Source organism: Cibotium barometz, chromosome 37, assembly GCF_041138505.1.
Source record: "Cibotium barometz isolate CiBa-2024 chromosome 37, ASM4113850v1, whole genome shotgun sequence".
Classification (NCBI taxonomy): Eukaryota; Viridiplantae; Streptophyta; class Polypodiopsida; order Cyatheales; family Cibotiaceae; genus Cibotium; species Cibotium barometz.
The window spans coordinates 31,471,944-31,485,233 of NC_141082.1; the positions used below are offsets into that span (position 1 = coordinate 31,471,944).

General features: G+C 46.4%; 1 protein-coding gene across 6 annotated transcripts in view; it reads right to left on the minus strand.

The window, feature by feature from the left end:
- The window catches only part of LOC147617168 (UDP-N-acetylglucosamine diphosphorylase 2-like), a 155,308-nt gene that overhangs the window by 114,859 nt on the left and 27,159 nt on the right, over window positions 1–13,290 (minus strand). For all 6 annotated transcript variants that reach the window (XR_015262387.1, XR_015262388.1, XM_086776776.1 and 3 more), the window contains exons 4-8: window positions 3,647–3,686; window positions 2,824–2,916; window positions 2,631–2,737; window positions 2,410–2,484; window positions 722–761 (exon numbers count right to left, since the gene is read on the minus strand). Coding sequence is in view for 4 of the 6 variants with exons in the window: in XM_086776776.1 (XP_086632902.1) it covers window positions 722–761; window positions 2,410–2,484; window positions 2,631–2,737; window positions 2,824–2,916; window positions 3,647–3,686 (355 nt within the window). In the remaining 2 variants the exon portion in view is untranslated. The remainder of the gene's footprint in view (window positions 1–721; window positions 762–2,409; window positions 2,485–2,630; window positions 2,738–2,823; window positions 2,917–3,646; window positions 3,687–13,290) is intronic.

The following is a 13,290-nucleotide window of genomic DNA, read 5'->3' on the forward strand; positions in this document are numbered from 1 at the left end:
AGCATTGTACCATTGGTACTCACATGCCTGTTTTTTTTCTTTCAGCTCTAATTGATTTTATTTTTTTTGTTTTTCCATAACTCAAGTTAAAAATGTGGAGGATCCACTTTGATCCCCTCACACTGTACCATTGTAGCATTGTACTATTAACACTCACATGCCTGTTTTGTTTTTTTATTTTTCAACTGGCCTTTGGCCCAAGATCCTCCCATAGTTACCAAATTTCACTGCCCGTAGACAGCCGCCCATAGGCACTTATTTATCCACCCGTAGGCAATGCCGCCGAGAAAGCACCAAGGGGGGTTTTGAACCTAGGACCTCTAACACCTTCACCACTTGAGCTATCACCTCATTGGCTTGTTTTGTTTTCTTTCACCTCTAACTGGGTTTTTTTTTTTTCCATGACTGAGTCACTTCATGGACACATTGTAACACTTTTGGTCTCATAGACCCTTAAGTCTTTTGTAGATGTTAATAGAACTTTATTGCTTTCTCTCTCCCCCCACCACCCATAACATGGCATTGTTATAAAGCTAACAACTAAAAACATTAAAAAAAACCCCTTCTCTAAGGGTAAAGCACAAAAATCAGCAACAAGAAGAAAATCCAAACAAATTTGAGTGATCACTTTGGTAACAAACTATTGTCTTGACTCTTGCTACTCTCTAAATTGAGATTTCAATTTTAAAAACAGATCAAGATAGCAGCTGGTTGGGCAAACCTGAGTATACCCCACCATTCCCATCTGGAGCTTTGGAAACCTGCATAGCCATAAACTAGACACTATGAATCATCATCAAGATAAGTATGCCACGGTCCATCGAAAGCATGCCATGCAAAGTGGCAGCATGTCACTGGCCACGTCACTAGATTAATCACATAACCAAAGTATGGCAGACAAAAGAAGAGAAAAACAAGGGCATCAGAAACATTAGGTGCAGTATGTACTATACGTGTATTGCATGAGTACAGAAAGAATTGATTGGGATAAGGTGCAACTTCAGGTACATAGTGTTTTTTTTCAAAAAAGGATTAATATGCTATACTCAAAAAAATTGTGCATGAAGGATGTGTGCACGCTCAATGGAAAACCATACAGGCTGCATGCATGATGGGGCATAAGGGCTGTGCCAAATAAGGGCTAGGACACGCAGGGATCAAAATATTGAAAAGAAGCTTTGTGCATTCTGCACAATGTATGCAAAGTTCCATATGGTATGCTAAGTATTGTTATGGATCAGAGGTGCTGTATGCATGTAGAATGCAACTATGCTATAATTTAAGGTGAAACCATATGTTAAGTACGTCAAGTACGGTACGAGTGCAGTACAGTGCATCAGGAGTTCCGCAACTAGCCACATTCACAATAGTGATCCTGAGGAGGAGGAGATAGGTGGAGGAGGAGGAGGAGGAGGAGAAAGAAGTATGGTACAAGTGCAGTACGGAACATCGAAGTTCCACAACTAGCTACCCTGCATAATAGTGATCATCAGGAGAAGAAGATAGGAGGAGGAGGAGGAGGAGGAGGAAGAGGAAGAGGAGGGGCTGATGGTGGAAGTCCTGGAGGAGGAGACACGAGCTGCAGGCTGATGCTGATGGCAGGCAGATGGCAGGAGGAGGAAGGCATGCGCTTCAACGACTTGGAGGAGAAGAAAAGCACCCCCCCCCCCCAAAATAAAAAATAAAAAATAAAAAATAAAAAATAAAAAAACTTGATTGCATGGAAACATTCCATACATCTTGTGACGGTCCAAGGGGCTCCGTATCATTCGGAGCCAACCACGCTATAATTGCCACGTAAGAATCACATGGATAGTACATATGCACCATAGCCATATCAGCAATCTCAATACCAAGGCAATCTAAATAAAAATAGTTTTCACACCACCAATAGCAAAGCTTAGTAAAATTAGAACTGGCACAACAAATGTGTCAGCCAACGCACATCAAAGAATACGGGTTAACTTCAATGTAGAGGAGGTATTAAAGGAGGTGAGCCACCCACAGTACCCACTAATGCTGCCCCATCTGCCGCATGCAAGATAAATTGCAGCACATCAACCTAGCGAGACCATCCCCCCCCCCCCCCCCTACACGTGCACTAAAGTGTTAACTGCTCGAGGATATCAAGTCACGACTCACAATCTTGAGAACGTTACTGATAAAAATGTACTCATGGATGGAGGCCTCTCATCAAATTGTTCTCAAGACTAGATAATAATGAACAAACATATGGTACGGGGAACATGTGACACTTCGAAGTGATGGGCATTTGAGATATAAAACATGTATCCATCTGCTTAAATTGCCCTTCTTAGAGATGTTTCAAAAAAAGGTAGCACACTACACTTATTCTTGTATGTCGACATTCAGTACAGTACAGTTTGCATGCAATACTATATGGCTTACCTGCGATGGAGTCTCCATGATGAACTTGCCTTGCTTAGAAATACAAGGAAGTGAGCCTTGTTCAAAGAATAAAACCTGAAGAAGAACATGAAAAGCACTCAAGCCAATCAACATAAGATTTCTGAGTAACTCTGTGGCTAGATGCCCAGAAAGAGCTTTTATAAAAAAGTAAAAAGGTCAGGAAAAATAGAAAAACTGCCTTCTAGCTTCCAGCTTCTTGCCTGTTCTTGTTCTAAGCCGAAGAATTTCGATCTTTCAAAGATCTGTTGGGTTGCATCACTTGTGAATGGGCTTGTCATGATATACCAAGTTATTCTGACTTTTCTCCCTGCGTGACACTACCCATCAGCTAATCAAAGCTTACAGTCCATTACAATTTATGAGGGTAGCGCTCTGAAAAAAACTTTGTCATACCATCAGCCATTGCAGATGAAGCCAAGCTTTGTATCCGTAAGATGCGCTCGGCTTGCAGCTGAAATAACGCCTTTCCTGACGGAAGCCCAATATCTGTACAGATAAACAGGTCACAAAAAATTGCAGACAGTTCATGTCGGATCCTCTGATCAGCTTGCAACATGCTGTTTTGAAGAGATTCATACATCCACACATGTGTGCGTGTGTGCAAGCAAGCAAGGACACGTGCCTGCCTGCCTGCCTGCGTGTGCGTGTGCACCCATGCAAAAAAGCACAGGTGTGAAAAGGCAAGAGAGAACTTTATCGAGAATAACAGAAAATGAATTGTGATGCCAACTATCAAGACCGCTGTGTGTGTGTGTGGGCGCACGCGCGCACAAGCAGTGGTGCATAAGCATGTGTGCATGTAGACACATTATCATCGATACGTGATGTGTATGATGTGTCCGTGCACTATGCAAACATGCAGATACAATCTCATGTGTGAGGCATGTACACCAATAAGCACACTCAAGCCAGGATATGAACTCATGCATCAGATATGTCAACATGTGCGTGTGCATGTGTGCATGTGTGCACCACTAACAAACACATAAATATGTAAACCTGTGCACTACATAAACTTGCATGTACAAACTCATGTGCATGAATGCGTTTATACACACACATTATCATTGATATGTCTACATATGAATACGTATAAGCACAATTTCTGAAGACATCACAAAAGCATGCATCCAATAAGTTCCATGCCATACAAATCAAACCAAAGCTGTTAGCCATCCTTGGCACAAAAAGCTATGATAGTTGAAAGTGAACTTACTGAAACAGCCTTTAGGCTCTGAAGTTCCCAGGCGAGTACCCTGGCAAAACAAATGGTTACCTGAATAAATATGTCCTTCATTAAAGATTCTTTTGTAGAGAAATCACACCTCCTACTTGCTTTTCTTAGCACCCTTCATAAGCTTAATAAACTCCTATGTTATTTCCTAGAAAATAAAATAGAACAAAACAACACTGGAATGATATGAAAATGTCCATGGAAAGGAACATGAAAGGAGCATCAGTCCCCCAATAGATGGTATACCACTCTCCAATATATCAAGCATGGGGCTCATGACTATGGCTGCCAACAGGTCTCCCTCAGCTACGTCACATGAAGGTAGCTCGATGCCAGTGGAGCATGTCCTCGACCTGGAGCGAATCAGTGGATCGTGGCTGTCATCCTGGAGGCAAGGGGCGCCCAGCACGCTGGAGTGTGCGCATGACTGGTCCCAGGTAACTCTTCTCGGACAAGGTGCGTCTGCAATAGGTAAAGGTGGGACCACGGGATCCACTGTGTGGGTGTCCTCCTCCTAGGTCCGGAACAAGCTGGTCATGGTTGGCTGGCAAGGGAGGGGTTGGGGTGGCTCGGGCCTAAGCTCTCTCAAGAATGTGTCCATGTGTCTACAAAGCTCGAGCAGGAAGAGCCCTAGGCAGCACTGGTCCAAGAAGTCAATGATCCTGGACAGGGGACCAAACCCCTCATGGAAGAGACAGCAAAACCTCCTACGGATCTCAGGACTCATAGTATATTGGGCAACGACATATGTAATGCTCCTTTGTCTCGACCACTGTGTGGCATAATTGGCAAATCCTCTCCTCCCTAGGTCTCAATATGAGCTCCCTGGCACTAAAGATGCGCTCAGCTCTCCCTATCTCCACTCTAAGGTGGTGGCATGAAACTTCTATCTGTCCAATTGTGATCTGCATCGAATGGGACACGTGAACTATAAAACGGCCTGACGGGCGGTGAAACAAACACTCGCACATAAAACACTTCAACGCCATTGAGGACCTAGAAAAAAAAGAAAACAAACAGGGGGAGCTAGAGTGCTCCTGCAAACAGTACACGGACACCGATTGGCCCCAAAACGCAGTGGCACCCCTTGCGGTATTTCTTTAATTGATTTTAAGAGCTTTGATTACAATAAGGCTGGGAACTCAGCCGTCATAGTAGAACTCCTGAAGCCTGCAAATAACCTGCATCATGGCTTCTTGTCCACTCGGCATCCACAAACAAATCCAGCCATTGTTCACATCGAAAGACTCTCTCACAATGAGTCTGCATACAGAAGCTTTCTCCTATGATCAGGGCTGCCACAACCATCCATAGCCTCTCACACTATGAACAGCATCACACCCTGACACATCCAGTGCTTCTGCATCACAACACAGACTCCCAAACTGTCTCTCAAAAGAGAACTCGTATCACAGCACAGCATACCATACAGTCGACACACCTGTACCAACCCTCTCTACCTTCCAAGGGAACTATCCATCTCTGTCATGGATTCCATGTCCCCTGCCCAATCAGTAGCAAGGCTGTACCAAACATGTGTCCATTCCTGTACCTTCTGCCTGCATGTGACCTATCGCCTGGAGAAACCCAAAAACATGTTTCCTCGAGAAACCTACGACCTATTTCCACATGAAACCCTTAGGCCTGTTTCTCTTTGAAACTTCTGTCCTGTTTCCATACAGAACCATTCATAGCACCATTCAACAACAGTGCCAACAATGGCATACATCAAGTTACCTGTTCCCTCATGAAACATCTGGCAACATAGAGATGCCCATAACAGTAGGTCCCTCTGTTCCTTTCTAGCAGGAAGAAAACAATCTGCCCCATGAGCACGCAGCCATGCGAGCTTGCTTCACTCCCATGCCAAGAAACATAACCAAGTGACTTGTACTTGCAGCCAGAAACCCAAGTACATAGCTGAATTTGCTACCAAACAAAAACAGCCCATAAACAGTCCTCAAACTGATCTCAAAACACTCCCGAACCCAAAGCAAAGAGAAGCTGAAAGTTCCATCAGTTGAACGCCATCGACATGATGTCTATGTTCATGAAAAGCTAGCCCCTCCTTTCTGCAAAAACACGGCGTTCTTCAAAAAAGCACACGCCTGCAGCCACCTATCCAAACAGGTCAACACCTGCAGCCACCCGTACCAAATAGTGTGCAGCTGCCACCTGTATTAGCTGTCGTACAGCGCCGCCTGTACCAGCTGTAACCTGTGCATGCAGTCGTACAGCTGTACCTGCAGTCGTACAGCTGTACTTGCAGTCGTACATCTGCCTGCGCCGACTGAATTTGTGACTGCAGCCACCTGACCTGCAACTTCCGTACACTGTACCTGCAGTATCCGTGCACTGCACCTGTAGCAGCCGTACACTGCACCTGCAGCAACCGTACACTGTACCTGCAGCAACCATACAGATCAGCACGAGCTCTTCTGTGCGCAGCCAACAACCAACAGCCAACATAAGCAGTCGACTTCTTCTCTCTTCCATGCATGAGAACTTGCACGCCTCCCAAAAAGCAAGAGAGAGACGTGGGCCTCCAAAAGTGGAGTAGTCTCTAAAAATTGCCTTGGGGTCTCTCAAGGCTTTAAAACCTTTAAAACTTTAATTTTTTTGCCCACCAAAGGTTATAAAACCTTTTTAAATTAAAGTATCTTTGCCCCCTTCACACTTGGGGTTGTACACACATGGGTTTACTTTTTGACTCCAACCTGATGCCATTCACACTGTCCACAATGTCCCCGTGCACACCTGCATACTGTCAAGAGAAAAACACAGGGTCGTGACATACCCCCCTCTTGAAAAATGGCAAGCGTCCTCGATTGCACTCAATGGCACAGTAAAGCATCTTATGAGCAAAGACACCCCATATGGCAAAAACAATGGCCCTCCGATGCATCTAGGTGATAATACAATCATCCTGCACAATAAGCCACACTGTCACGCCAAAGTGACAAACACCTCTTGCTTGTTCCTTCAGAACCTACAACAAAAGTCTAAAACCAAATGGAAACACGTTAACTGTGTTAGCCAAAAACAAAATCATGCATCATTCTACATATGGCACACATATGCATTCGCAAACAATATGCTCCTCAAAATGCTCTACCTACTCCAAAGAAACAGTCTAAGGGCTACTCGCAAGCCTTACGCCCATGGGCATCCCGCAGGACCCACGACTGATGGTACAACATGAGCATATGAAAGCACTCAATGCATCCAAACACTACATCCACTAAGTACTTTCCCACATATGTCTCATGGCCATCCCGCAGGAGTCACACCCAGTGGTGCATCCACGAACATAATAAAGCACTTGATGTATCATACCAACATACATGCAGCACACGACACAATCCAGAGTATTACCCAATGTATTCTCAATGGTACCAGGATCCAATGGCACCAGAATACAATAATACCACAAAAAGTGTATGCATACATGCACAAATAGAGTTCAATCCATATATGAACCAAACCAACTCTAGGACTGCTCGCAAGACTTATGCCCTCCATAGAGTTATCCATAGTTGCAGTTATAGTTCAAGGTGCGCGCGACTGTGAACCATACTCAACCATCATCTCATGTGTCTAGAACACAAGATCATAGAAGTCCCATAAGCAGATGTACTGTCAGCCTCAGTACCTTCGGGTGAATACAAAGATGTCACCAAGCGACTCCTAGATGATAACTGAGCCTGTCTGTAACAAGGGAGCGGAGGTGCTACCCCCCTCTTGAGCATCAGGCAATGCTCCAGACCTATGCTTTGCTGAACCTGAACGAGCCGTAACAAGAGTTGACTCCAACTCAAAAGCATCAAGATAAAGCTGCAAATCCTAAGGTGAATCTGCTAAGTCACCCTCCTCCATCCACTTCGCATCCATCAGTGAACCTCCTCCATCCACTTCACATCCATTAGTGAACAGCTCTTGAACTTCACAGGATAGCGACGGGAAACCTTACCCTGTACCTTTCTTTCCTTATGTGCCAGTATCTGCTCGGGAATAAGAACCTCGTCGAGTTCCTCCGCTTTCGTCTGAGCCTCATCTGATACATCCTCAGGCACCCAAAACTTGCTTGCACTCCACCCAAGTGGTAAGCACAAGTCCTCGATGAAGCATAGTAGATCACCACTGCAAAACATAGAAAGAAACTGTCTTCCGAACCCATGAAGCCGCTATGAAGATACAACTGGTGACAAACTGTCGAATGTTTTGCACCATAACACTTCAACTGCTTCTTGTTCCTGGTGTCTTTTCTCCTGAGCTTCATCTTCAGCTCTTGCTCTTCACCTCATATAGGCAAAGACACACAATCCTGCACTGTCTCCTGCACTTCCTTTTCACTTTCCACATGTTGAAGCTTTTGATGTGACTCTTATGAGACAACCACGAGGTCGCCCCCTTAGGAAAGTTGGCGATTGTCCCGGCAACGGAACCTTGTAAACCGGCCTAACGGGCGGTGAAACAAAAACTCGCACATAAAACACTTCAACGCCATTGAGGACCTGGAAAAAAAGAAAACAAACAGGGGGAGCTAGAGTGCTCCTGCAAATAGTACACGGACACCGATTGGCCCCAAAACGCAGTGGCGCCCCTTGCGGTATTTCTTTAATTGATTTTAAGAGCTTTGATACCAATAAGGCTGGGAACTCAGCCGTCATAGTAGGACTCCTCAAGCCTGCAAATAACCTGCATCATGGCTTCTTGTCCACTTGGCATCCACAAACAAATCCAGCCATTGTTCACATCGAAAGACTCTCTCACAATGAGTCTGCATACAGAAGCTTTCTCCTATGATCAGGGCTGCCACAACCATCCATAGCCTCTCACACTATAAACAGCATCACACCCTGACACATCCAGTGCTTCTGCATCACAACACAGACTCCCAAACTGTCTCTCAAAAGAGAACTCTATCACAGCACAGCATACCATACAGTCGACACACCTATACCAACCCTCTCTACCTTCCAAGGGAACTATCCATCTCTGTCATGGATTCCCTGTCCCCTGCCCAATCAGTAGCAAGGCTGTACCAAACATGTATCCATTCCTGTACCTTCTGCCTGCATGTGTCCATTCCTGTACCTTCTGCCTGCATGTGACCTATCGCCTGGAGAAACCCAAAAACATGTTTCCTCGAGAAACCTACGACCTATTTCCACATGAAACCCTTAGGCCTGTTTCCCTTTGAAACTTCTGTCCTGTTTCCATACAAAACCATTCATAGCACCATTCAACAACAGTGCCAACAATGGCATACATCAAGTTACCTGTTCCCTCATGAAACATCTGGCAACATAGAGATGCCCATAACTGTAGGTCCCTCTGTTCCTTTCTAGCAGGAAGAAAACAATCTGCCCCATGAGCACGCAGCCATGCGAGCTTGCTTCACTCCCATGCCAAGAAACATAACCAAGTGACCTGTACTTGCAGCCAGAAAAACAGTCCTCAAACTGATCTCAAAACACTCCCGAACCCAAAGCAAAGAGAAGCTGAAAGTTCCATCAGTTGAACGCCATCGACATGATGTCTATGTTCATGAAAAACCCGACATGATGTCTATGTTCATGAAAAACCAGCCCCTCCTTTCTGCAAAAACACGGCGTTCTTCAAAAAAGCACACGCCTGCAGCCACCTATCCAAACAGGTCAACACCTGCAGCCACCCGTACCAAATAGTGTGCAGCTGCCACCTGTATTAGTTGTCGTACAGCAGCCGCCTGTACCAGCTGTACCTGTCCGTACACCTGTGCCTGCAGTCGTACAGCTGTACCTGCAGTCGTACATCTGCCTGCGCCGACTGAATCTGTAATTGCAGCCACCTGTACCTGCAGCTTCCGTACCAAATAGTGTGCAGCTGCCACCTGTATTAGTTGTCGTACAGCAGCCGCCTGTACCAGCTGTACCTGTCCGTACACCTGTGCCTGCAGTCGTGCAGCTGTACCTGCAGTCGTACATCTGCCTGCGCCGACTGAATCTGTAATTGCAGCCACCTGTACCTGCATCTTCCGTACACTGTACCTGCAGTATCCGTGCACTGTACCTGCAGCAGCCGTACACTGCACCTGAAGCATCCGTACGATGTACCTGCAGCAGCCATACAGATCTGCACGAGTTCTTCTGTGCGCAGCCAACAACCAACAGCCAACATAAGCAGTCGACTTCTCCTCTCTTCCATGCATGAGAACTTGCCTCCCAAAAAGCAAGAGAGAGAGGCAAGAGAGAAACGTGGGCCTCCAAAAGTGGAGTAGTCTCTAAAAATTGCCTTGGGGTCTCTCAAGGCTTTAAAACCTTTAAAACTTTAATTTTTTTGCCCACCAAAGGTTATAAAACCTTTTTAAATTAAAGTATCTTTGCCCCCTTCACACTTGGGGTTGTACACACATGGGTTTACTTTTTGACTCCAACCTGATGCCATTCACACTGTCCACCATGTCCTCGTGCACACCTGCATACTGTCCAGAGAAAAACACAGGGTCGTGACATGAACACTATGTGCTAGCTGTCTCAAGGACTCCAAGGCAAGCCTCGGGTACCTATGGGAATCCATCTCACTGATGCGATGGAGGTATGTGACTGTCTGGAAGGGTGCATTAACCACCATCGGGGCTCCAGGCAACTCATATGCTGTAGCTCCACTCTATATATTATGGCCACTCCTGCTGAGCCTCTAGCGCCTCCTACTATGCGTGGCTGTGGGCGGTGGACAGACTCCCATCTATATCCCCTCACCTTGTGTGTCTCTGTATATAGGACTGGGTCACACCTCTAAATGTTTCCTCAAACAGACCTGCATCTGTCTGCACAAAGCACCATTATAGTTCTAGACCGCAATCTCTAGCCTAGTCTCACTAGGTCGCGCACCGTCATGGAGAGCACCGCTCGATGATAATCACCCTCCCATCTCTATACTCTACGCACTTCCCTGCCTTCCAAGCTTCCGGCATGCACTCCCTCCTCTGTGCAACCTAGGCTGGTGTGAGGTCATCCTCAAGATAAGTCTTTTCCCCCTTTAAGGTCCGCCTTTTGGTGAGGAATGCTTGCCTTGCCTCCAAACCCTCAAACTTGAGGATGAGTGTGCACTCCTTTGTAGTGTCCTCCATGCCTCAACGAAGGGGGTGTCGGGAATTCCCATCTTCCTGCATAGTGCTGCGTAGTGCTATGGCATCTTCTTTCGGTGAGGCCCCTTCCTTCCATCCCACCACTCTCACATGTGGTGCTCAGATCTTCTCTCTCTTCTCCTTTTCAAGAATGACATTGATGACGTTCGGAGTTAGAGAAAGAAAGTTATATTACTACGGAAGATCCCAAGGACCTATGAGACCAAAAGTAATACAATGGTACCATGGATATACTGAGCCATGGAAAACGGAAAGAAAAAGTAAAATGAAAAACATCTCACAATACATGTGATCAGCAGATGATCATGTGTACAGTGAGATATGCTATGAACAGCTAATGACAATACCTGCCACGGCCAAAACCGATCTGATGGTGGAGTGAATGTCAGGCCTCTGTGATGGGAGCCGTGACATGTCGGCAGAGAATCTCACGAATCTGTCTCTGTGTGGTGGAGGGTCCTGATGCTCTGGGTCGGGGACGTCTGGCTCACAAAATGGATCGAGCTCTCTCACAAAGAACTCCTCTGGGGCATGGAGCTGGAGTGTGGGTACGGATGGTCGACTATTGTGGGCTGTGGATTCCGATGTGGATGTATGTACCACAAAGAAATCTATGATGGCTCTCTTTGAGGTGTCGTGTCGGAGCCGGGGTTGTCTCTCAGCATACTACCTCAACACTACACATCCCTGTGTCGTCTCAGCTCCATCGAGTACATGCCCAAGCACCTCTGATCTTCAAATTGTATCACCCATGTGAGTGGTCCGAATCCCTCTCACAAGAGGCAGTGGAATCTCCCCCGTATCTCATAGTAAGCCGGGCAACTGAGCATATAATGGGCCTCATCCTCTACTGCTCCTATGATGCATATTGTGTGAAACCGGCCTCTGGTAGAAACCAAAGTGCGGTGGACTAGCAGTCACCCTTCCACTTGTAGTCTCCCTTCCACTTGTAGTCTCCCTTCCACTTGTAGTCTAGATATGAAAACAAAATAGATTGGAGCTAGAGTGCCCAAATCTGAAAACAAAGCGACACCTGTTGGCCCCAAAGCTTGGCGCCCCTTGCGGTACTTCTTTATTCAATTTCAAAAGTATGTAAGGCTGAGTACTACAAAATCAGCCAAGAGAGTACACCTGTATGTCCAATCTGACAGCCCACAATACCTCTTAGCACAGAGGATTCACACACACAGATCTGGGTCTCAACGCAGCACTCTTCTGTGCCTCCCTCTGATCAGCCAAGACTATTCAGCAGGACAACCATGAGCATACATCTGGCATATCTCATGCACATGATCCAACATCTCAGCACAAACATACATTCACTGTTCAATCTCTGTCTCCACCCTTTTCAATCTGCCATACCCCTCCTCTCACAAGGGGCCAGGTAGCTCAAATCTGCAACCGACATAAGGCAACGGAAAGAGAGATAGATGAACAAACTCAGAGCTTACCAAAATCAGATCATGGATCTACACCGGAGGAAGTGGTTGTACCAGTCTGTTCTTGCACACTTGTTTCAACAACTCTGCTTCACACGTGTGGGTGTACCTGTCTGTACCTTCCTCTCTGCATCCACCTCAGTGCTGTACTTGACTGTACAGACCTGAAAATCTGCACTGTACCAGTCCGTACAGGCCGCGTGTCACTCTACTTGCATGCGCTGCTTGCAGCCAGTCTTTGTACTCGACTGTACCTGCTCAGCCAGTCAGCACCGCCTGTACCAGGTCTGTCCAGCACCTGCTCTGACCGTACAATGTACCTGCAGTAGTACAAGATTGTACTTGCAGTCGTACCAGCCTGTACTGCCTGAATACTGCAGCTGCAGCCGCTTGTAGCAGTCTGTACCTGTTCCACAGCCGCCGCCTTTGCCTGCAGCAGTACCTGCTGTCGTACAGGACTGTACGGATGCTGTACGGCCTGTTCTAGCACACAGAAATCAGCAGCAAGGCTTCTCTGCAGCAGTCGACTAGTTCCCTCTTGTTTTCCACGCTTCCCAACAGCACGTATGCTCCACGCTTTTTCCAAAAAGAAGAGAGAGAAAGAAGTGAGAGAGGCATGCACTCCAAAAGTGGAGTTGCCCCCTCCCCATACTTGTCCTAGGGCCCCAACTTTAATAAATATTAAAGTTCCCTAGAGGCCACTAAGGCCTAGGGGAAACCATTCATAAAACATTAAAATACTAATGTTCTAGTTCCCCCCTTCACACCTAGGGATGTCCACACATCATTATCTCTGTCCGGGCACCCCACATGTGAATCATTTGATATTTTGACTCAGCAACCACCTGTTAGAAGTCATCTCCTGTCCAGTTTTATACACCAGGGCCTTTGTTGTGGGTGTGCCCGCCCTTATGAGGTGTTTTCCCATTTTTCCCCACTCTCCGCATTTTTCCCCTATTTTTTCCCATTTTTCTGAGGCTTGGGAGGGCTGCCAGGTGATGCCAGGAGCACTCTGAAGCTGGCCGACTGGATCTACATCAGTCGTGGGCTGTCAG